Genomic DNA, 26,089 nt, shown 5'->3' on the forward strand with positions numbered 1-26,089 from the left:
CACTTCGTTTGTCGCTTTGTTTATTTTTTCCCTTAGGTGTTGATACATTTTTGTTGGGGTCTATTCTGATATAGTGTTCGAGTACTAAATTGTTGTAGAAGTTCTACTTTATACCTCGTATTTGCGATTTTTTGCATCTCCTCATCTTTCTGGATATTGACTTTTTGTCGTCTTCCCGTGTATATGAATTTTCCTAGCACTAATCGGTGGTTACTTGCACATTCTGCTTGTCTGTATACTCTTACATCTTGTAGTATTGTTTTGCTGGCTTTTCTTACTATTATTAAATCAATAACTGATCTTTGGTTTCTACTAGGTTCTTCCCATGTGTATCTATGTATGTTTTTATGCTGGAATCTTGTGTTGGTTATGGCTAAATCGTATTTTCGACATATTTCGATTAGCCGACTTCCATTGTCGTTTCTAATTTCGTCTTCTCCGAATCGTCCCACTATATCTTCATCATCCTTTCCTATGTAGCTGTTAAAATCTCCAATTAGTAGAATATCTTCTATTTCTTCGTCCTGTCGTCGATACACCTTTTAGTGCGTTGAAAAAATCTTCCTTTTCCCTTAAATCTATTTACCTTAAATCAATAACTTAAACTGACCTTTGATAGATGGCGCGTCTGTGGTTTACTGTTAAACATATCGATCAAGATATTTTATCAGTTACTTGCTTTAAAAGTTTGTTTACGTAGCGACATAGCTTTGTTTCTTTTGCTTTTTAATTAATCATGGTTGTTGCTAATTGGAGGTAAGGTTTTTTTAATTACAAATCAAATGTGGGCGTTTTACATGATTTGCTACTCATTGCTTTACTTACTGTAATTATAGTGGAAATATTGCTTTGAGTGTTTTGTTACTTTTTTGTGTACGGCTATTTTTGTTTGGTTCTTTTAAAAGAACAGTAGTAATAAGCACTACGAAACGGTTATTTTTTTTTTGGAAACCGTTAAAATTGCATGAGTTAGTTGCAGAACTTGAGACAGATGAGATTCCAACGCCTCCTGATGGTTGGGTATGGGTATTTTCCGTTTAGGTTATATTGTATGGTTTACACTGTATCAAGGCAACTTCAATCACGCTTGCCAAAAACCACAAGGGGGAGATTCCACCCTTTTTTTGATAACTTCTTCTCATCCATGCATCTACTAAATGAGTTAAAAACTAGAAGTATTTTCGCTATAGGTACAAGAAGGGAAAATAAAACACTAAAATGCACCCTATTTGCTCCAACAGCCATGAAAAAAAAAGAAAGGGGAACTTACTATTACAGATAAGATAAAAATACAGAAATTATGGTTTGTCGCTGGTACGACAATAGTGTCGTTACAATTGCATCTATCTTTTGTTCGGTAAAACCACATCACCTAGCCAAACAGTTTTCCCTCATGGAGTAGAGACCCATTATTGTTTCTCAACAAAATATGATAAAGCAATACAATTATTTTATCGGTGGCGTAGACCAGTGTGACCAAAACATTAGTCTCTACTGGATCTCTATAAGGGGGAAAAAATATTTTTTTATTTTCGCTAATAGTACATGGAATTGACATCGCTATTCAAAACGCATCACAATTATACCGAAAAGACAGAGGAAGCCTTGATCAGCTTGAATTTAGAATGCAAACAGCTTGCAACCTTCTGGAAACCTACAAAAAAGATACCAAATGCGACCCAACAAGACGGAGTCCCAACACGGTCTTACATTCAAGATATGATGGTATGAACCATTTAATTGTTTATCAAGAAAAACAATTTCGTTGCGGACTTTGCAGGAAAACGGTTCAATTTTTGTGCGAAAAATGTAAAATACCATTACACCCTAAACAATGTTTTAAGGATTTCCATACTTTGTAATATTTTTGTATTAATAAAGTTTTACTTTCTAATATATACTGCTTCTTGCTGCTCTCCTTTTAAAAACACATGACATATTTTGAGAGCTAATGCAAAAATTATTATTTTAGTATTGTTTGTCGTTAAATAAGACACATTTTCTTATATTTCCTTTAAAAAGAGATAAATTAAAAAAAAAATAGTTTCAGTAATATGTGGGTTAAAAAAATAGCAAACTAAAGGTAAACAAAATACTCGCTGCTTAGAGAAGAAGGAAAGAAGAGAAGAGGACGACTACAAAAAAAGTTACTAGAGGCGTGTACGGAAGACCTACAAAAATCAGGATAACAAATTGGAGAACTACGGTCATAAACGAAAGAAAATGAAGAAAAATTGTGAAACAATTTTAAGCCATGATCCTCTACGGCCCAATTAGGTGGTCCAGAAAAATGTACGCCAAATGAGGGCAAATTGTCTGCAGCAACTGAAAACTAAGCTTAGACCTCTGAATTACAGTTTGTGTATGACACCTTTAATCTTTCTTCTTATATCGATTTAACGCATGGACATTAAAATTAAATACGGTAAGACCTCTGGCAGGAGTCAGGAATGTACGATCATTACTAAGAGCAGCGTACAGTAGGGAAAACCTTGTTGTAGTGATCACAAACTTTTATGTATGTACCAACAGCACAAAAAAAAGAAGATTATTAATTATTTTCTGTTCCGTTAAATCTAATATTAAAAAAATACTTTAAACCTCTAACGTAATGTTTTAAACTTTTAATGTATTGTAAATTGTACGATCGGCTTGTAGAACATAACATACTTGATCAGTTTAATACGATTAAATGCATTTTTCTGTTTGGAAAGTTTTTTTCAGTGTAGATCACAATATACCAAGCAAAGTTCGGTAGTACGATTTTCGGAACAACGACGCATTGCGATTCTACTCATTCGTAATAAAGGATCTTTGCAAGGACGTGTACGAACTCATCACTATATAGCCCCCCATAAAATTATTAGACCCTCGGAGATATAGTAAACTGATCACCGGCATCCTTTGGAGATTGGTAAACTCATCACCGCAGATAGGTAAACTCATCACCGGAATTTTTGCCTGGTTTCTAATGCGAAAGATTGCCTCTTACCTGTTACACTTTTTGTTTATGTGGTAATTTAATAAATTCAGAAATTATTTTAAGCAAGTTGCTTTAAAATTTAACTGAGATATTGATATGTCTCACAGTGTGGCCTATTAGGCGTATCTGCCAATCTAAATGCTTTTGAGAAAATTTAGTTGCATAGGATTTCGATAGTGAACTTTAAAATGCAAATATTTGTCAACATGTGCTATTTTTGTTTATATCGGAAGTAGTCCCCAACTTCGTTATTTGATTTTCATTGCATTTCTATATTTCTCATCATCGAATTCTCGAGATAATTTGTTGAGCATACATTTGGTCTAAGTCTTACCGTTTTGGGGTTATTTGACTATCTTGAAAATAATAGGCGATTTTGGACAGTTAGTAAATATAAAATATCTAAAAAATAGGAAAAGCTAAAACCTCGAGTGTGCTATTAGTGTCGAAGGAAACTTAATTTTCTACACTTAATTACGCTGATTTTTTCTGTTTGATCAGGATGATGCTCGAAAACCAGTGCGAAACAACTAAACATAAACGGTATAAAATTTCTACTCACCAGTTTTATGACATTTAGCCTTACACCCTTTCGTCGCACAAGTCCACAAAAGCAGTTCGATTTTTTTAGAGTCTTTCGCAATTGAAATTTGAAATTATTGATAATCATCATTTTTTGTCCGCGTTGGCTCAGAACGTAATCAATTAGCAGTTCACTATTCATGTTGAAGGAACAAGGGCAAATGAAGAGAAATTTTTCTTTTCGCATGATTTTAGGTGGCTATCAATAGAATTTTGTGGAATTCCCAAATAAAAACCAATAAATTGCAGTTGCATTTGAGACATCTGAATTTGGATTATTCTGTGAAATTACAAAAAACTAGCCGTTTGTAAGGATTTTATGGTCTATACCTGATCCGGGGTACAGGTAGGCCAGTGATCAGTTTACCAATCTCTTAGGGTATATTTTGAAAACCCTACTTTTATGGCGGTGATGAGTTTGTACTATGTACGAGGGTATTTATGGTAATTGGTGATGAGTTTACGTGTACCCCTTTGCAACATCTGCGATTATTACTGAATATTTTATAAGAGCAGCTGCTCATAAGATCAAAATTTGAATATATATTTAGCGATCCATGTTTCTAAAAAAATATAAGCAAGTTAAAATGATTGTTTATTTCGTAACCAATAATGCAAAAATATTTAATAAAAATCAATTCGAGGCAATTTTGTTAAAATAAATATTTTCTGTTTACCTTCTTCTTCAAAAGAAAGGTTTTTTTCAGAAAAGTATCAGTTTATGTTTAAATATTTATTATGACGTCAAAATTACCAAAGAATTTAAAGAATTTATTATATATATATATATATATATATATATATATATATATATATATATATATATATATATATATATATACTTGAGTGCAAAATAATCGACTCAAAATTATTTTGCGAAAGTATGTCTCCTGTTTCAATCTAAAAAGTGTAAATTTAAAAATATTTAGTGTACAATAATTAACCTCATTATTGAGTTTTAAAAAAATTTTGTTTTTTGGTGAATCCGATGACTTATTGCAAGTAAATAATGCAACACGTAGAGAGGGGGTCAGAATTTGACTCATTGAAATCGACGCGCACCGACTTAACTTACATCTTCTTCTTCTTCTACGGCACTACAGCCCAAAATGAGCCTTGGCCTCCTTTATTTTTTGCCTCCACCCTTGTCTGTCTGTGGCTGCTCTTCTCCATACACGGACTCCTAAAAGTGCTTGTGCGTCGCTGCTTACTGTGTCTTCCCAGCGCTTTCTTGGCTTTCCAACTGGTCTCTTTCCCTGTATTCTGGCGTTCAGTGCTCGTTTTGGTAGCCTATCCTCTCCCATTCGTATCACATGTCCGGCCCATTGCAATCTTTGTATTCTAATGAAGTCTGACAGGGGTGTTTCCTTATACAGTTGATAGAGCTCGTTGTTATATCGAATTCTGAAGATTCCGTTTTCCCTCACAGGTCCTAGTATTCTCCTCAGTACTTTTCTTTCGAATGTGTCGAGTTTGTTTTTGGATGTTTCTTTCAGGACCCAAGCTTCGCTGCCATAACATGCTATTGGCCGAATTAAAGTTTTATAGATTCTCATCTTTGTATTTCGGTGGACACTTTTAGACCGAAATATATGGGAGAGGGCAAAATAAGCTTTGTTTGCCTGCGTTATCCTTTTTCGTATTTCTCCATCCTCTGCTCCATCGGCATATATTTCTACTCCCAGGTATGTAAACTTTCCAACCGTTTCAATGTCATCTTCATGCATAATGTTTTGTGGGATTATATTTCTTCTCGTCTGTACCATTATTTTTGTTTTTCTGTGTTAATTTCCAGACCTAGCCTTTTCGTTTATGTTTTTAACTCTGCGTATGCTTCCTGTGCTCCTGTTGATGTTCTACTTATAATATTAATATCATCGGCGTAGGCAGCCAGTTGAACCGTTTTATTGGTCAGTAGGTTTTCTCGTCCAGTTTGCATTTGCCTAACCGCATACTCCAGTGCCAGGTTAAACAATGTTGGTGCCAGCCCATCTCCCTGCTTTAGTCCCTGCGAGATTTTGAAAAAGTCTGTCCGGTTGTTTTGTATTCGTACACATGCCTGAGTTTCATCCATTGTGGCTTTAATGAGTCTAATCAGCTTATGTGGTATTGCTAATTCTGCCAATATATAGTATGGTCTGTCCCTTTTGACTGAATCGTATGCCTGTTTGAAGTCTACAAACACGTTGTGAACATCAATGTCGTGTTCCCACGATTACTCCACGATAACTCCGCCTGTGGTGACTAATGGGTGGATTGAGTAGCTCAGGAGTCACCATTGCCGGTCCTAAGCCCGGGTAAAGGAGGAAGGTTGGGCAGTGGGCTAACAACCCACTCCCGGAAAAACACACTGTTATGAAACCTAAACATTTGCCTCGGAACAAGGGGAACTTTCAAAAACTTAACTTACATCGTACGTATCAATTTCCATAGCAACTCACTAATACATCAGTCTCTAAGTTCGCAACTGCATTACAAATGGATACCACATCCGTCAAAGCAGCTCAAGTAGTCGCATAATTGTGAGAAGGCCTGAGTCAGAGGGCCGTGGCAAATCGACTAAATTTAAGCCAATCTGCTGTGTCCCGAGTGTATTGTCGGTACCAAGATACTGGTGATTATGTCCGCCACTAAGGAGGAGGTCGTAAACGAATAACAACGGAGAGAGACAATCGATTTCTTGTATCGAAATCCCTGAGAAATCGACATTTAACTGGTGCTAATCTCAAATAAGAGCTTAGAGAGGTCCGAGGTGTAGTTACCAGTGTTTGGACAGTCAGGAGGAGACTGAAGGCAGCCGACCTGATATCAAAAAGAGCAGCTACGATTCAAAAGCTAACTGCAGTCCAGAATAAAAGGCGATTAGTATTTGCTCGAGAACATCTGGATTGGGACGACTATCAATGGAGTCAGGTATTATTCTCCGACGAAAGAAGGAGGCAACACAAGAGGCGTCGAGTCTATAAGGCCAGGAAAGCAATTTGCTTAATGTTGTATACGAGAAATTGTGTCATATGTTTTTTGTATGTTTTGGGTAGGCATTTCCATGGATGAAAAAACCGAGTTAGTTTTCGCGCCTATTGGAGGACGTTGAGGAGTTTTAACAGCGGATCGTTATATCAGAGACATTTTGGGGGAACATGTGGTTCCATACGCGGGATTTATTGGTGATGCCATTATTTTAATGCACGATAAGGCAGGATGCGATACCTGACGAGTCACCACCACCTATCTGACTGAGATCGGTATACCTACAATAAATTGGTCTGCGTTAAGCGTAGACAAAAATCCAATAGAGCATGTTTGGGATGAGCTTAAACGAAGTGTCCAGGATATAAATCATGCACCAAGGAGAATAATGGAATCGAGAGCTGAGCTTAATGATGAATGGGAAGCAATGCCTCAAAAATTTATTATAAAAGTTATCCGATCCATGCGAAATCGATTGGAAAGTGTAATTAGGTGGTAATATCAAATACTGAAAAAAGAAATTCATTTTTTAATTGATAATTTTTCTGTTTATAACGTCTTTCTTGCGTTAGTTCCAATCATGAATATTTAGGAAACTCTGTTCGTATTGCATATTGTTTTTATAATGCGTCTTCCATATAATACAATAGCAGTTTTTGTAAGTTCTATAATAAAGTTGTTGTTCGCACATTACATCTTTTTATTTTCATACTTCTTACATTGAAACAGAAGGTGTAAGATTACCTTCTACATGGAGACCTTATCAGCCCCAATGGGCTCCATTGTCAATCCAAATACTTAGACCCTAATCATACGAAAGCTTTTTTTCCTTACGTCAAGGATGTCACTGACAAATTCGACAAAATTCTTACAATATTTACCCCCTCCCCCAAAAACTTCTATCCTTTTCCGATCAATCAAAGACAATACTCCAAATGAATACCACGGAGTTTATGAAATTCCTTGTCCAGACTGTTCCCAATCCTATATGGGCCAACCAAATCGTAGAATTCAAAATAGGATTTATGAACATTCCATTTCTGTTCGCAATTCCGATTCAATTTCAGCTCTCAGTTAACACCATATTCATCCAGGTCACAAAATTGATTTTGAAAACTACAGAACCATAGCCCCCATCCGTTTCTATAAACCAAGGATTATCCGAGAAGCCATAGAAATAGAAAAGACCAAATTGCCTTAATAAAAGAGATGACGTCATACGGTTACCTTCTACATGGAGACCTCTCATAAAGAAAATATCGCCCCCTCCATCCTCGAATCAAAATCCCACTGTCGCAAATGTTCGCGTCAACTCTCGCGCCAATCCCCACTCTAACCCCCACCTGGGCCACGTCACCATCGACGGTATAAATGAACCGTCCCCTATCGTAGTAGTGAACTAGTGAGTGAACTAAAAGTGACTTGTGAGTGTAGTAGTGTCTGGGGCTCGTGAAACTGAGACCTCGGAAGCCCTGAAGAAGACATCAGAGAGAATGTCGAAAGCTCGGCCCAATGGATATCGACGCGGTTCAACCCGGAAGACTGGTGAGTTTAATATTAAATTTTATAATAGAATTAATCTTAGCTCTAGTTTATATATATATATATATATATTTATATATATATATAGATATATATATATATATATATATATATATATATATATATATATATATATATATATATATATATATATATATATATATATATATATATATATATATATATATATATATATATATATATATATATATATCGAGACAAGGAGTACGACCGTCAATCCAAAATAAAATGTGTTCAATATTAAAACATCCTAATACCATTAATAAGAGAACCGACATTAGTAATTTGAGCCAAATTTATCATGCATTAATTTTACAGAATTAGGCTTGATATGTGGTTTACTTAAATTTTGTCCCACATTGGGGTTTCTTTATTACATTTTCATATAATAAATTTAAATAAAAATAAAATAAAATAAATTATTCCTTCCTTAACTAAGATTTATCAACTTACATTTTATTAATTATTTGTCAATATCACTTTTACATAATTAAGTAATTGTTCTTTTTGATGAACTTGTTTGATAAAATTTAGACTGATCTTAACCACCTTTTCCTTTCATTGTTTGGTTTTTTTAACGACAAGTTGTCAACCAAATTTATCACATTCTTTGAATATACCGCCCTATTATATAGAGGTTGGTAGGTTGCCTTGCTGTTTATGTCATTTTGACCTCAAGGCCACTTCTATTCACGTTGTTTGCGTGGGTGTTAAACCTGTAAATTCATTTACCGGCGAGAATCAGTAAGCTAAAGACTGGTAACTTCATTTTATCTTATTACTATTAATCTTAAATAACTTATAATGTTACCTAAAGTTAAAATTAAAATCTAATTTATTAAATAAATTTGTTGGAAGTGCATTCTTATGATCTTTCTAGTTCTTTACACTTTAAAATAAACCTTAATGTTTTTTACTTAAGTTTTTAAATAACTTTTTTATATACATGTATGTTTATCACATGTTCTTTTGCTGTGCTAATTTTGTTAAATTGCAAACTGTACCTAGTTTCAATTAATTGTTTTATACAACGTTAACTCTGAATATCCAGTTTCGTAAGCTTTTTCATATTTTTAACATCATTGACTGCTACATGTCTTTATAAGGTAACACACTTTTGTTGTAACTTCTCTATGGATGTTTGGTTTCATATTGTTTTTTTAGATGAACTGATAATGCTTTCTGAGCAGAAAGCGAAACGTCTTCAATAAATAGATGAAGTAGCCACATTCTTTGCTTTTATTTCTCCACTTTGACCGAAAAACCCACCACTCTTCGAGTGTACCTTAGTTTATATATATATATATATATATATATATATATATATATATATATATATAGAAATGTAGCCATAAGCTCCCTTACTATTAAGAATCAGCAGATTCCGATATCCGACGTTATAAATAGGAAGAAATCAATATTTTTATTATTATTGTAATTATTATGTTTCAATAGTCAACTTTAAATCATTAAATGTAGTAGTTTGTAGAATTTCTCAAAAATTGTAACTTATTTTCGAAATAAAGATTTTTTTTTGGGAATATCGACGTTGAAGAAACATTTCTGGCGCTGCGAACCACAGGATATTTCATACAGAAACATAGTCGTTTCCTGGTCTACATTAGTTTAATGAAATCCTGAAGAACCTGGTAAAAGAGAAAAATGTATTGGAAATCAAACACGATCATCCTTGCGTAAGTTTTTCCTTTCTTTACCATTGTTTATGAGCATTTATTATTTTAATTGAATTCTTAAACATTTACATTGAATTTATTATTTATTGTTTATTGAATTTATATTATTTATAACATTTTACTTCAACGAATTTTTATATATATTTGCATTTATATTTTTGCATATATTTTATGAGTACATTGAATGATATTTCCCAAAATAGTATCGAAAATTTAAGTTTACTATTCGACAATTTAAATCTAAAAATAAAAAGAAATCTACAAACCTCTAAATCTAAGCCTGCATCTAAATTACGTTCCAAAATGCCGATGACCAATAGCGATATTGCTAGCCTTTGCTCAACTCTGCCCGAATTCTCTTCTGGAGACAACCTCTCCACCTTTATCAAAGCAGTAGATAATTTAATAGTTTTCTTAGGCACCCAAGATTTAAATCCGTCCCAAGAATTTATCTTAAATTCCCATATCGTATCTCGAATTAAAGGAGAACCTAGAAATTTCTTAAACTATTCTAATAAAACCAATTGGACAGAAATTCGTCCAGCATTATTAACTAAATACGGAGACAGACGTTCCGAAGATATATTAGTAACACAACTATCCACTACCGTCCAAAAACATAGTGAATCCTACGACAATTATCATCAGAGAATAACTACAAATCTGAACGATTTACTCCAACACATCACCCTAAACGATAATCCCGCGACAGTCACTTTTAAAACTCCATACTTCAAAAACATTGCCCTCAAAACTTTCTGTACCGGAATCAACGAGCCTTATTGCGAATACTTATCGCATTTTGAATTAAATTCCCTAGAAGAAGCCCTTCAAAAGTGTATTGCCTACGATAACCACAAAAATCAACAACAATACATGAACTTCCTTAAGAGCCAACAAAACAAAAAGGCCCCACTCAAAAATAAACCCTATCAATCTTCGAATAATCAAAGATCCACAAACTTCCAACCCACATACTCAAACTTCCAACCCACGCATTCAAATTATGTGAGACCTTCAACTCACAACACAGAGCCCAATTTTAACTTCACTCCACAACAGAACTATAATTTCCCTCAGAGACAAAATTTCAGTTCTCACGAACAAAATCAATCCTTCCAACGAAACAATGTTCCGAAAAACAACCAACAAAGATTAAATAAATATAAAGCTCCTCGACCCCAACCAAATTTTGCTACTCCAATGAGCGGTGTTCAAACTACCACAACCAGAAACCATCAGCCCATGACAATTACAACTAATAGAAGCCACAATTTTCACATAGATTCAAATGATACCCAATATTTCGAAAATGATTTCGAAAATTACGAATCCGAACAAGAGCCCGATTTGCATGATGAAAATCATCAGGATTTTCAAGCCATCCCGTTAGACGATCATCCACCCCCTGTATAAACCTACATAATATCGAAAGTTCCCCTGGGTTACCCTGTTTCGTTACACCCAAAACACATCTACGCGTTTTAATCGATACCGGCGGTTCCCATTCAATTTTAAATCCGCGAGCTCTCAAACTATTTGATAAAAATCATATTTATCGAAAACCTTTTTCGCTAACGTCAATGAAAATTACTTCCAAGCACGACTTAAATATTAAGACGCCACTATTCCTAGAATATGGAATTCCACAAACATTCGACGTAAAAATTGCTGATTTTAGCCAACACTTTGACCTCCTCCTTGGAACTTACGATCTGAAAAGATTCCACGCCACAATTAGCTACGCAACTCATACTTTAACCTTCGAGAATCCTCACGTTAGCATTCCATTTGAAACTTTATACCAAAAAATTCCAGTAAGCGTTCATAATGGCGAAGTTTTATTGCGTGAAAGACACTTTCAAGGTATCAAAATTCCCAATTCTATTCACGTTGCAAAAAACGGCTTTCTAGACACTTTCGACTTACCTATGCCTATGAAATTTAATAAGAGAATTGAAGTTGAGAACTTCTGTAATTATAATATAGTAAAAATTCCAACGACGCATTTTAACGAAAACAAAATACGTACTTCGCACTTGAATAACGAAGAAAAATATAAAATTATAAGTCTTTGCAAAAAATTTAAAGACGTATTTTACGACGAAAACAAAAATTTAACTTTCACATCAGCTGTTAGACACGAAATTAAAACTAAGGATGAAAATCCAATTTATGTAAAGGGATTTCGGCATCCCAAAGCAATGCAGGAAGAAATAAAAAAACAAATAAATAATTTATTAGATAATAAGATAATTCGACCGTCAATTTCACCGTACTCAGCTCCAGTTTGGATAGTACCAAAAAAAGCTGATGCCTCAGGTCAGAAAAAATTTAGATTAGTAATTGATTATAGGAAGCTCAATGATCATACTGAAAGTGATCGCTACCCACTTCCTCAGATAGATGAGATACTGGATAACTTAGGAAAAGCCAGTTATTTCACAACATTAGATTTAGCTCAAGGTTACCATCAGATTGAAGTTCATCCGGATTCTATTCGGAAAACAGCCTTTTCAGTTCCGCATGGTCACTTTGAATTTTTACGTATGCCCTTTGGTTTAAAGAATAGCCCAGCAACATTCGAAAGGTTAATGGACAATATTCTTAGGCCCTTTATTCATAAGTTTTGCTTCGTCTACATGGACGATGTCATTATTTTTTCCAAGTCACTGCAAGAACACTTAGTTCATATTGCGACTATTTTTGACACTTTTAGGAAAAATAATTTAAAAATTCAGTTAGACAAATCTGAGTTTCTCACGAAAGAAGTTTCTTTCTTAGGTCACGTAGTGACAACCGAAGGAATCAAACCTAACCCAGCAAAAATCGAAGCTATACAAAAATATCCTCTACCAAAAACAGTAAAAGAAATTAAATCATTTCTTGGTTTAATCGGTTACTACCGAAGATTCATACCCAACTTTGCAAAAATAACGTCCCCATTTTCGAGATGTACTCGAAAAGGAGCAACTATCGACCCCACAAATCCAAATTATTTAGAATGTTTTGCAAAATGCAAACAATTGTTAACTAATTCTCCAGTCTTACAATATCCAGACTTCGAAAAGCCTTTTGTACTGACTACAGACGCCTCTAATATAGCTATAGGATCAGTATTATCTCAAAATAATCACCCTATTGCCTACTATTCTCGAACTCTAAATTCCGCAGAACGAAACTACTCCACTATTGAAAAAGAACTTTTAGCCATACTAGATTCTTGTAAACACTTCCGTATGTATTTATACAACCAAAAATTCACTGTAGAAACAGATCACAATCCTCTCGTATGGATCTACAAAATTAAAGACCCCACTTCTAGATTAGCCCGATGGAGACTTAAACTAGAAGAATATGATTTTGAAGTTAAATATAAAAAAGGCAAAGAGAATCAAGTTGCTGATGCTCTTAGCCGAGTCCAAATAAATGCCCTAAGCTCGAGTTCAGAATGTGCTGAACCCCCGAATTCAGAATGTGCTGAACCACCCGACAATTTCGACATAGACGATTTCCTTGCCGATTTTGACAACTTACAAAACAGTACTAACACACAACATACATCAGTTGAGAACCCTATCACTGGAATAGAGATTTCACCTGAACCAATTAATTTATCCTCAAACCAAATTATTTTTAAACCAGAGTCAAATAATTTTGAAATTAAATACAAAAGAATTTTTAACAAACACCGTTACACTGTCACTTTGACAAATAATTGGAAAACAGAAATAGCAAATACGTTCCAAAATATCCTTAGACCAAATCAAAAATTTGCAATAACAATCCCTCACGAATTTAGACCCTTTATCTGTAACTATTTTAAAGAAAAAATAAATTCCACAGTCAAAGCAATATTTTGCAATATACTACTTCAGGACATAGAAGAAGAAAACCAACAAATAGAATGCATAAAGAAATATCACGTAGAAAATCACAACGGAATAATTGAAACCTACAAACATTTAAAACAAAAATTTTATTGGCCCTCAATGCAGACAACTATTTCTAATTTTATCAATAAATGCGAAATTTGCCTAAAAAATAAATACGAGCGACGTCCTTATAAACTTCCTCAATTAGGACCGTTGTTAGGTCAAAAACCTTTTGATATATTACATATCGATCTATTCCACTGCAATAAAAACCTGTATCTCACAATAATAGATTCTTTTTCCAAATACGGTCAATGCTATAAGCTCACCGACAAAACTTCCATTTCCATACTAAATAAATTAAGACACTACTTTTCGCACCACAATTACCCAAAAAAGATTGTATGCGACAGCGGCACCGAATTTAATTCCGCAGTCATTAAAGAATTCCTAAATATCCACAAAATCGAAATACATTTTACAACAGTAAACAATTCTTCCTCAAACTCTCCAGTAGAGCGCTTTCATTCAACTCTTATTGAAAAACTTAGGACCTTACAAGCCCAAAATCCAAATGATTCGTTAGATGACATTCTAACACACGCCATTCTTATTTACAACCAATCAATCCACAGTTCCACAGATTATTCCCCGTTCTCAATTCTGTACGGACCCTATGCAGAAGAAATACATTTCGACTTTGATCTTCCGATATACGAAACATATAATCAAAGACATAAAGAAGAACTCCAACCCTTTATTGCAGAACTATATAATAAACAAAAACAAAAAAGACAACAACTTTTAGATAGACAAAACGAAAATGCCGAAGATATTCCGGAAATAGACCTTACAAAATCCCTATATGTTTCTAAGAAAAAACATAAGTCCAAATTACAAGCCCCTTTCTCCACTATTCATCCAGAAACGCAAGACAAAACAAAAATAATCGGTAAAACAGATAAACAAAATTTAACAAGCACTCACCTTAAATATGTAAAACGAATACGAAAACATGTAGATAAACCTACTCAAGACCCAAATTTTTCACAGGACAATCCTCGCCCTGGTCCATCCACTCAATATTCAGGAGATTCCGAATAATGGTTACTATGCTGAAGAGATAGGCAAATCAAGAGAAATCTCCCACTATCACAGACATTTTCTTCACATTCCACTAGACAAATTATCCGACAGTATTGACGCTAGTCCGACAAGCTATTTCAAAGATCACTTCAAAAATGCACCTCTCTCGCTACTGTACTCCCAATACACCCACATACAAGAACAAACAAAAGACGATCTACACAAGATTACGCGAAAACAGAAACGCGGACTTTTTAATTTTCTAGGTACAGCCATCAAATACGTGACTGGAAATCCAGACGACTCTGACTTAGACTTGTTAAAATCACACATAATCTCTTTAGAAAATAAACAAAACGAAATCATAAAAAAATTTAATAACCAAATATCTTATGGAAACTCTTTTAACACGAGATTCGATAAACTTTTAGAAAAACTAAATTCTGATAATTCAATTCTCATATCTGCACTCAACAAATTATCAGCTGATTTCGACAGCTATATCATTCTACACAATGAGATAATAAATCTCCAAAATATAAACGAATTTCTAATGAAACTTATAAGAACCATTACTTTATCTGAACTTAATATCTCTAATATAGAATTATTCACTTTAAAGGAAATAATAGACCTTAAAGAGAACCTTCTCAAAATTTATCCCAGAAATTCAATTCCCAATAGTAATGAACACCCTTACGAACTTATAGAGTCAACAAAAACTTTAGTTTGTGTAACTTCAAATACAATGCTCATAATAATTAAAATCCCTATACTCCATGAAATTCCTTATACTACCTATAAAATCTATCCCATTCCAAACAAAGATCATGTTATGATTCTGCCACCTGCAAGCTACTATACAAATAATAAATGGTTCAACACTTGTATAGGACAAGGCGATAACATAGTTTGTTCCAACTATGTACAATCCAAATGTAATATACCCAATGTAGATAATTGCACAAAAACGTTAATCACAGAGAACTTTTTCCAAGAAACCAGCAAAGTCATATTGCTAGGAATAGTTCACCCAATGAGAATCCAGCAGATAGAAATTAATTCAACCAGCCTCTTGACGACAGATGTACCAATAATGATTGAAGGTATCCAATTTAATAAAAAGACGTCTCAAGATATTTCCATTCCAAAAATTGTTCCAATAAAATTAATACCAAACCATGAGATGAAAATTGAAAAATTAACAATCCCAGAGACACATGGCCAAATTCAACCAATAGATACCATAGAAGTACTACCCCGATTATCCATAGGACTGAGCACCACTTCTGTTATAATATTTTTAACTATTTTAGCTTTCCTAATAATCTTCCTAATTAGGAAAAGAAAACGAATTTCCAAAATCCTATTTGGAGAAAAATTGCATCCTGCCCAGATCCAGATACTAGACGAGCTGATAGCCGAAGTAACCAAAACTTCGAGGACGAAGTCCCAACCAATGGAGGGAGGAGAAATGTAGCCATAAGCTCCCTTACTATTAAGAATCAGCAGATTCCGATATCCGACGTTATAAATAGGAAGAAATCAATATTTTTATTATTATTGTAATTATTATGTTTCAATAGTCAACTTTAAATCATTAAATGTAGTAGTTTGTAGAATTTCTCAAAAATTGTAACTTATTTTCGAAATAAAGATTTTTTTTTGGGAATATCGACGTTGAAGAAACATTTCTATATATATATGTATGTATGTATATATGTATTATAAGAATTAAAATTCTAATTAATTTGACGTATTCATGTTCTCATATCGACGACAAAAATTTGCATAAAACTTTACATACTTATAGGACAGACTCCATAAATACTTATGTATACGGACTCTATAAAGAATCATACATACCACGTATAAAAGTTCGTTTCCGGTTGCACAATAAAGATAGAGCTGTATCAAATGCCCAACCAAGTAAGACGTCATTGTTATCACCTGGACTTTACTAACATTTTCCTAAAATATAATTATTAAATTTAAAAAAGTAAAGAATAAATCATACGTCCTTAATACAGAACGGTTTATCTTATTCTTATCATTAAAAGTGTATCACCAAGAAGATACTATAAGAGAAGTAACTAGAATTTTTAAAAAATATTTATCCATGACAATAAAAAGAAAAAATCGTTATATGATCAGAACAAAATGATAATAGTGCATCTGAAAAAGACTACCTGCATACAAAACTTTCAAATTATGAATCTTTTTCCTAGATGTGACTTCAAAATTTAAATTTGATAAGTTAGCGATTTGTGGTGCATTAAAAAATATGTTAAAAATTATGTTTTTTATGGGATTAAGCCACAATTCTTGGTTGTGATTGTGATGAAAATCATATCTTTAATTAACTGTATTTGACGTTTTGATTTCCACTCCAGAAATCGTTCTCAAAAAAAACATTTTTTTCTACAAATTATTTAGAAATGTGTACAACCAAAAATTTTGTTATTTATAATGTTATTTCAAAGTTAACATGTCTGACCTAAATCTTGTAGGTCAATAGCCCCTAGTGGCTAAAACACATTTTGATGGTGATGCTATTACCCTAGGAATATCAAATTCTGACTGCTTTTGTGTGTATCATGGTATGGAACATGGTATCATGTTTATTTAAAAATTATCATAGTTATGGTTGTGGGTTGTGTAATACAAATTGAGCAATTGATTTATTTATGTGTATATTGTGTGTTGTATATATGTTGTGTGTTAGATTGTATATGTTGTGTTTGACCTTCTATTACTCAGACATTCAGATCTATTCCATAACTTTTAACAAATCGAATAGAAATGACCAAGTCGAATCGTAATTACCCGAAATCTGAATGTTGGATATCTATCGCGTCGTGTTTGTGTTTGGATTAGCATTCTGTAACTCACATCGTAATCGGTGTAAATCGAAAACGCCAACTTCTACTTGGCGCACTCAGAAGTTGGTGGCAACCCCGCACTAAAAAAAGAAATCATTGTTCTGTGACGTTATGTTACTGGAAAGGCTTATGCGCTCGAAAAATTCATCAAAAAAGAAGATTATATTTCAAGCTTGCCGTCACCGCCAAGTAGTTTTGATTTCTTTTGGTTAAGTTAAAAAAGCAAGTTCGTTACAAAAATACAAAATGGCAAGCGGAACACCAAAGAGAAAGACATCTGCTGAGCAGTTAAATTATTTAGTAAACTTTATCTAAATAAATCTACATAAATAACACCACGGCCTAAAAAATGAAGCAGCTACAAAAATGAATCAACCGCTAATTAATATCAAGAAGTCAACAAATAAATGTCAATGTCAAAAAAATAATTATACCAATAGGCAAGCGTCAAGACCAATTTCGATGTCGAAACTTGATCTCGACAGAGCTTGTCTAGTCGAAATCAATTTATATATATATATATATATATATATATATATATATATATATATATATATATATATATATATATTTAGGGATTCTACAGTATTCACTGCCTTCCCTCGCTCAACCGTTTCCATCTCTCTCTGTTGTTCCATTCTCCATCGTTTAGTCCTCTCTTACTCATGGCGTCGTCTACTTCGTTCCTCCAGGATTTTCGGGGTCGTCCTCTTTTCCTCCTTCCTATGGGGCTCCATTCGGTTATTCTCTTTATCCATCTGCTGTCGCTAGCTCTTCTTACATGTCCATACCACTTTAGTCTTTTTTGTTCTATATATGTTAGTATGTCTGTTTCTATTGATGTTCTTTGCTTTATTTCGTCATTACTTCTCCTATCCATTCTTGTTACTCTGCAGCATCTTCGCAGGCATTCCATCTCTGTTGCTATTATCTTGCTGCTGTTTTTCTTGTTTATGATCCAATTTTCGGCCCCATATGTCATAATACTTCGCACTAATGTTTTATAAATCTGCGTTTTTGTCTTCATATTTAGGTGTCTATCCCACCATACTGAGTTAAGTTGTCGGATTGCTGTTCTTGTTTGTCCAAATCTTTGTGTAATTTCTTCCTCTGTTGTTGCCTTTTTCGTGATTATAAACCCCAGGTATTTGAATTTATCCTTTCCTTTGATTGTTACGTTGTCATCAATCTATAGATCTTCTATGTCTTCTTCACTTGTAGATAGGTACTCTGTTTTCGCGAGGTTAATATCTAGGCCAGCCTTGGTATATTCTTCTTGTAGTTTCTTCATCATGTAGCTGAGGTCGTCTTGGTCTTGTGCAATCACTACTTGATCGTCTGCAAAACTTAACGTATATAGGTATTCGTTCCGTACCGGTACTCCCATGCCTTCGCATTTTCTTTTCCATGTAGTCAAGGCTTTCTCTAAGTATATTTTGAATAGGGTTGGAGATGTGGAACAACCCTGCAGGAGCCCTTTTGTTGTGGTAAAGTCTCTTATGATTCTTGTTCCCATTTTAATGGACACTTTATTTTCTTTATACAGAGCTTTTGTAGCTTCTATGAGTTCCGTCTGTATTTCTAATTTGTACATTGCCTCCCATAGTTCTGACCTTGGTACAGAGTCATACGCCTTTCTCAGATCCACAAATGCAAAGTGTATATCTCTATGTTTTGCTTTCTTTTCCAACAGTTGTTCCAGTGTGTATATGTGGTCTATGCATGATCTTCCTGCCGTGAAGCCTGCCTGATCCTCCCCGATTTTGCCTTTTATCGCTTGCTCTATCTTTTCTCGCAGTATCTTCCCATATAATCTTCCTATTGATGATATTACGCTTATTTCTCTGTAGTTTTCGCATCGTTTTCTATCTCCTTTCTTAAATATAGATGTCATATATGCCGCCGTCCATTCCTTTGGGAGCTGTTCTCCATTTATGGCTTTCTGAAATATCCATTGTATCATCCGGTGTAATTTTTTTGATCCGTATTTTATAAGCTCAAGTGAGATGCCTCCAGGTCCCGGTGCTTTCTTATTTTTGATTGCTTTTATGGCCGTTCTCATTTCCCTATCTGTTATTTCTATTTCTTGTTGTGGGAATCTGCTTCGTCTTCGCCTGTTTTCTTTTCCAATGAATTGTGGTCTTTGTTCTGTTAATAGTTCCTTGTAGTAGTCCTTCCATTCTTTGTCCTGTATATTTCCCAATTTAATTTTTTCTTTTGAGTTTTGTTTCAATCCTCTCAGTACTTTCCATGACTCCGAAGTTCTTGTACCTCCTATATATGTTTCAATATTTAAGCAGATTCTTTCCCATTCTTCATTCTTTTGCTGTGTTATTTGTTTTTTCACTTCTCTATCTTTTTCTCTATATTCTTTATAAACTTCATCGTTGTTTGTAGTCAGCCATTTTCTGTATAGTTGCTTTTTTTCTTCAATTATTCTTTTTGTTGGTTCATTTATTTCATTATAGTGCTGTTTGTTTGTTATATGTTCTTTTTCCCCAAGGGCTTCGAATGCTGCTTGCTTTATACTCGCCTTTATATGCTCGTATATTTCTTCGATGTTGCCGTATCTAAATTCTATTAATTTTTGGTCTAGACGTTGTTGGTATAGTTCTCTTATTGATTGTTCTTGGAGTAGTTCTATATTGTATTGTTTTTCTCTTATAGTGTTCAACGGTTCTTCTGTGGAGGGGGTCTTGTTATGTTTCCAATTAATGCCCATTTTTGCTGTCAGTAGTCTATGGTCCGTTCCACATTCTGCTCCTCTTTTGACTCGCACATCTTTGATCTTTATTGTGGTATCTTGTTTGATTATTATGTAGTCTATTATCGATTTCAGCTTTCGTGTTTCTTGCGTCCATGTATATTTATGAATATTTTTATGTCTGAAGAATCCGTTGGTGATTTTTAGGTTGTTTAATTCGCATAATTCAATCAGACGTTCTCCGTTATCGTTTTGTTCATCCTCTCCAAATCTCCCCACTACTTTATCGTTTTCTTTCCTTCCGGTTCTGCCGTTAAGGTCTTCTGTTATAATTATCTCCACGTTCTTTTTAATTAGCTCTATTTGATTCTGGAGTTGTTCCGTGAAATGTTCTTTTTCTACTCTCGGAGAATCGTCTGTTGGTGCATATACTCCGAGTATCACTGTCTCTTTACCGTATATGTCTATATGCATTTTAATTATTCTCTCGTTGATTGGTTCCCATGTTCTAACCCTGTTCTTCCACTTATTTTTGATTAGTATTCCTACTCCTGCCTTTGCTCTACATTCTTTATTAACTCCGCTCCAGCAGTGGATATGGTCTTCTATTGTTTCCGAAATCAATTTGTACACAATATTCCGATAGTAGAGGTCGAGATGAGTTACAGAATACCGATTCCTACAATTCCGATCCGACTTGCTGACCTATATTCGATTTGACTCATTTCTATTCGATATATTCGATATTGTTAGTATATTCTTGTTGTTGACTTCTTCTTTTAGTATTGGCCATCAAAGACGGCTACATTTTGCTGAGGGGTTTGCTACACATTTTTCTTCGTTAAGTAGAATGCGGTTGCTTCTTTGATTTCCCTCTTTATCATGTCTGCTTCTTTCATGTTTATTGATGCATCTTTCCATTGTGGTCTATGGTCGCTATCGCAGGCACATCTGGGATTTCTTGAAGTCTCTGTTTTTGACGTATGTCTCATGCTCGTTTATCCTAATGTAAAGTGGTCTTGCAGTTTCTCCCACGTAGAAATTGTTGCATTCACAGGGTATTTTACGGATTCAGTGTTCTATCTTTCTTGTTTGTTGTTGGGTTTGGTTTTGGACAGGATGGACCTCAGTATGCTGGATGTTTAGAATGTTGTTGTGATATTGTACTTATTTCCTATCCTCTTTAGTTTTTCTGATAAGCTGTTTACATATGGTATTGTTGTCATCTTTGAGCCCCTCCTGTGCGTGGTTCTGAATTGTTTGTGGTGTTTTGTTTTTTATTTCTTCGATTTTGTGAAACTTTTAGTTTGTAACTGACAGTGGGTAGTTATTTTTAGTCCAAACCTTTGTTAGCAGATTTTTCTCTTCATGAAATGCATTTTCATTAGAGGAGCTTTGAGCACTAGGGATTTGACGATTTCTTTGGTTTTTAAAAATCTTACTTACAGTAGAGTGCAACAAAGTCTAAAAGGTTTGTCACGAACATTACACTATTTTGTACTCTTTTCAATACGAATATCTAGAAGATCATTAGAAATGTCTCCATAAATATAAAAAAATAGCTCAAATTGTTATATAATATGATACACAATCTCACTAATGAGAAAAGTATTTCTTGGTAATACTACGGAAGCAAGAATAAATGCAATTCCTTAATTTACTTAAAAAAAATAAGAAACAATGGACCTTACTAGTATTAATTAGGTAAATAACATATATGGTAATAAAGAGAGGACAGTCCGGCAACTTTTAATTTTTAATTTTTTAGGCAGTCTTAAAAAAATAGCTTTGGCCACCAAAAAAAATTACAAAATCTCAAAACCCCGGACACTACGGCACACATCCCCGAGCACCGAGCCGCCGAACTGGGTATAGGCTCTGCTGAGACTCGAAACCCAAGCAGAAATTTCAGTTCGAAAATACGTCAATAAAGAAAGCAGGAAAAAAGTGCACGCTAGCCTGTATTAATCGGATATCGTGTTGAAATTCTTGTACTCAGGAATCCCACACGACAAGCACTTGGCTCATAAGATAGCCTCTATCGTGCATCAGAGTGCTATAGGGGAGAAAGTGTTGGTCTGGAGTATTAGAGCACGGTAGAATGGTTCTTGAGTATTTTAGGGTGAATTTATTCAAATTGCTGCTACTGGCAACTTTCAGTATATGGCAGTAAAATAGAATTTAAAAGAGTAGTGTTCTTTAAGAATTTTGATTTCAATACAGAGAGAGGTCCTAAAAAGTGTATACAGGGCAGCAATAGAGCAGCAAGAAAATAACATCGCGTATTCAAACAAATGAAGAAAAAAGTATACTATATAAGAAGTCTACTGTTGTTACTAAAATGAAAATTGCAAAAGTTCTAAACCGAAAGGTTGATATCTCAAAAGAATGCCACGAAATAGCTGGTTAGATATCGTAGACGTCAAATTTAGAGCTTGTTGTTTGAGACTGATGTGACCCAGGTACCAGGACTGGAAGGAAATATGGATGAGGAAGAGAGACAAGGGACGATGAGAAAGTGGCAGAGTAAATGGGTAAATAATAGCGGACAAGTAAGGTGGATGAAAGAGCTTATTTCCGATCTAAAGTCGTGGTGGGAGTATAGGTTTAGGAAACTGGACGTAGCTTTTGGTCGAATATGGTAATTTTGGCACCTTCACAAATAAAATAGGCAAATCTGCCTCAACAAACTGTACTACTTGTGGGGTATCGGACGCTCCCGACCACCTTTTCAACTGCCCGAGGTTGGGCAAATGAGAGGGGAGAGAATTTTTGTTTTGTTGCTGGGAAAAAATTTTTTCAATTAATTTAATTTTATCCAACTCATTTATATTGACGGAATATCAAACAGAGCCAGCAGACCCTGATGAAAAAGTGGAAGAACTAGTTAGCGCAGAATGTCAAATGTCCCTAGAAATTAAAAGCTTTACTTCTATAGAAATCAAAAAAGAATTAAACAAACTCAATTTATCAAAAGGTCACAGGTTATAATTTAATCTCGGCACAAATACTGAAATAACTTTCTTACAAGACATTACAACTTTGCTAATAGTTATATTTAACCGTATACTAAGCTTATCATATTTTCCAAAAATATGGAAATTTGGTGAAGTCAATATGATCCTTAAGCCAGGAAAAAAACCCAATAAAGTAATATCTTAACATCTCTCATCAGCCTACTCTCAACCGTAAGCAAAATTTTTGAAAAATTGCTGTTACAAAGGATATACGCAGATCATGGATTCCTAACATTACTACCAAAACATCAGTTTGGTTTTCGGGAAAATCACTTTACTCCACAACAAGTTCATCGAATGATAAATAAAATATCAAATATTTAAAAAAAAAAAGAAATACTACAACGCTATATTTCTAGACATCTCACAAGCGTTTGACAAAGTCTGGCACAGAGGTCTACTTTACAAAGTAAAAATAGCACTATCCAGTAACTATTTGTTCCTGCTTAAATCCTACATATCAAATAGATATATCTCTGTAAAATTCAAGGACCATCACAGCCGATATAAAAGAGACTAATAATACTAAAATCGCTTCTTTTGCTGACGACGTAGCAATACTAGCTAACCGCCAAAACATATGCCCACTTGTAAGAATGAAAAATGCAAAAATAGTAACAGTAAAAGACGCTAAATACCTTGTCCTCCATCTTACTTGAAAGAAACAGATCCAGACTAAAAGAAGACAGCTCGATATAAAATTCCGGCAAATGTATTGGCTCCATGGACGTACGTTAAAACTTAACATCCAAAACAAAATTCTTCTATACAAAGCCATTCTTAAACCTATCTGGTTTTAAGGACTACAACTATGGGACTATGCAAAGCAAACGTTGCTAAAAATCATCCAAAGATTCTAGACTAAAGTGCTAAGATCGATAGTGGATGCACCATGATACGTAAGTAATCAAAGACTTCACTACGACTTTAAGATTCCTTTCAGCAGATAAGAAATCCATCGAACCACGGAGTCACAAAATGAAAGTACAATTCACCATGAAAACGAGCTAGTATGGAAATTATTCAACAATGGCCTCAAGAGGACTAGATAGAACCTGGCTCCTAGACCTACTTTAAAACTAAACTAAAGTAGAATAAGGTGAGACATCATTGCATCTCTCTCCTTCAGGCCCAAAACCTGTAACACATTTACTTAATATTGTGTTATGATGTATATTGTAAATAAACATAATTATATATAAAAAAAATCATGTTGACAACTCTGACAAATATTCATCATCATCATCACGTAGCGCTACAACCCTGGGTGGGTCTTGGTTGACTGTAAAATTTTTTTCCAGTTTATTTGGTCTTCCATCAACCTAGGGTCAAATGGAATGTTCATTTTCCGAAGATCTGCTTGGATGTTATCTCTCCATCGCATTCTGGGACGTCCGAGTGGTCTTTTGCCCGTGGGAATTTCTTCCCATACCAGTTTTACAAGTCTATCGTTATGCAGTCTGTGCACGTGGCCTGCCCATCTTAGTCGCTCTTAGTCTGACAAATATTATACGTTTTGAAATAAATGACTTGATATTGCCAATATTTTAATGGCGTTTACATATGTGAGCCCTATCAAATTTAATATAAGATTCATGTTCACTTATTCTAACGTTTAATAGTCTTGGTTTCACCTAAATCAAAATGTTGGCACTCAAAAGGTATTTTATAAATAAAATTCTTTGTTCATTCTTGTTAACGGTTAAGTTTAGTTTAAGACAAAATAGATCTCAACGTAATTATTATTTTGAATGTTGTTGAAATGCTTAATTTATTTTTTATCGTTTTAAGTTTTTCGGATAATTCTTTTATGAATGGTATTATTATTGTTATCGAATTATTCCTTGTTATTGTTATAGGATCCCGTATTAAGTTACTCTGTTCCATTCGGTCTTTTCTTAAAAATTTCTTATAAACGACAAAGGAAAATCAGTTTTTAATAAAATATATGTTAACAAATGTTTTTCTTCTAAAACAAATTATGACAATGATTCCCTTTTTCACATTTATGTTGTGATTTAATTATAATTTAGATATCCGTTAGTATGTGTCGGTTTTCTATACACCTGATATCTAGTATTTTTCTTCGGGATTAAAACAATAAGAATAAGAAATATTGTTTAATGAAAAAGTTTACCATAAAATAGGAAAAAAATAGAACAGTTTTAATTCACTTTCAATATTAAGGAGATCCGATAAAGAGAAAAATGTTAATTTGTTTGTAAAATTAAATATTGATTTTTGTTTAATCCTGCTCGCCACAATATAAACTCTTCTATTAATTAAAATCAAAATATGATAGTATTACAATATTTTACAGATACCCAGACACCATGTCTGGAAGTAAATTTAATTAACATTCTGTTTCTAAATATATGTCGTTGGTACCTTCAATCAGCCAGAAAACCGCAAGCTATTTGCCAGGGGCTTATCACAACACCACCGATATTTAAAGGTATTTAAAACTTTTGATTAAATTAATTTTGATAATTCAATCCGGCCCTAAACAGGTTGTAACATAATCTGCAAGAATTTGCCAAAATTAACGAAATATTCGAACAATAATACAAAATAATGTTGAACATGTTTTACAATTTAAAAAAACGTATAGAGATTTAAAAGAAAAGAAACAATTTCCAGCAAACAAATGGCAGTTTTTTAATTAAAAAAATTACGGCATCCACAATGAGGTGATTAGCGGGAATACAGTGTAGGTATACAATTTGCATACTT

General features: G+C 34.0%; 1 protein-coding gene across 2 annotated transcripts in view; it reads right to left on the bottom strand.

Moving 5' to 3' along the window:
- LOC140439464 (odorant receptor Or1-like) overlaps positions 1-26,089 on the bottom strand; it is a 167,948-nt gene that overhangs the window by 52,198 nt on the left and 89,661 nt on the right. For both annotated transcript variants that reach the window (XM_072529388.1, XM_072529387.1), the window contains exon 6: positions 16,620-16,724. In XM_072529388.1, the coding sequence (XP_072385489.1) occupies positions 16,620-16,724 (105 nt within the window). The remainder of the gene's footprint in view (positions 1-16,619; positions 16,725-26,089) is intronic.

The sequence above is a fragment of the Diabrotica undecimpunctata genome, chromosome 4, assembly GCF_040954645.1.
Source record: "Diabrotica undecimpunctata isolate CICGRU chromosome 4, icDiaUnde3, whole genome shotgun sequence".
Classification (NCBI taxonomy): Eukaryota; Metazoa; Arthropoda; class Insecta; order Coleoptera; family Chrysomelidae; genus Diabrotica; species Diabrotica undecimpunctata.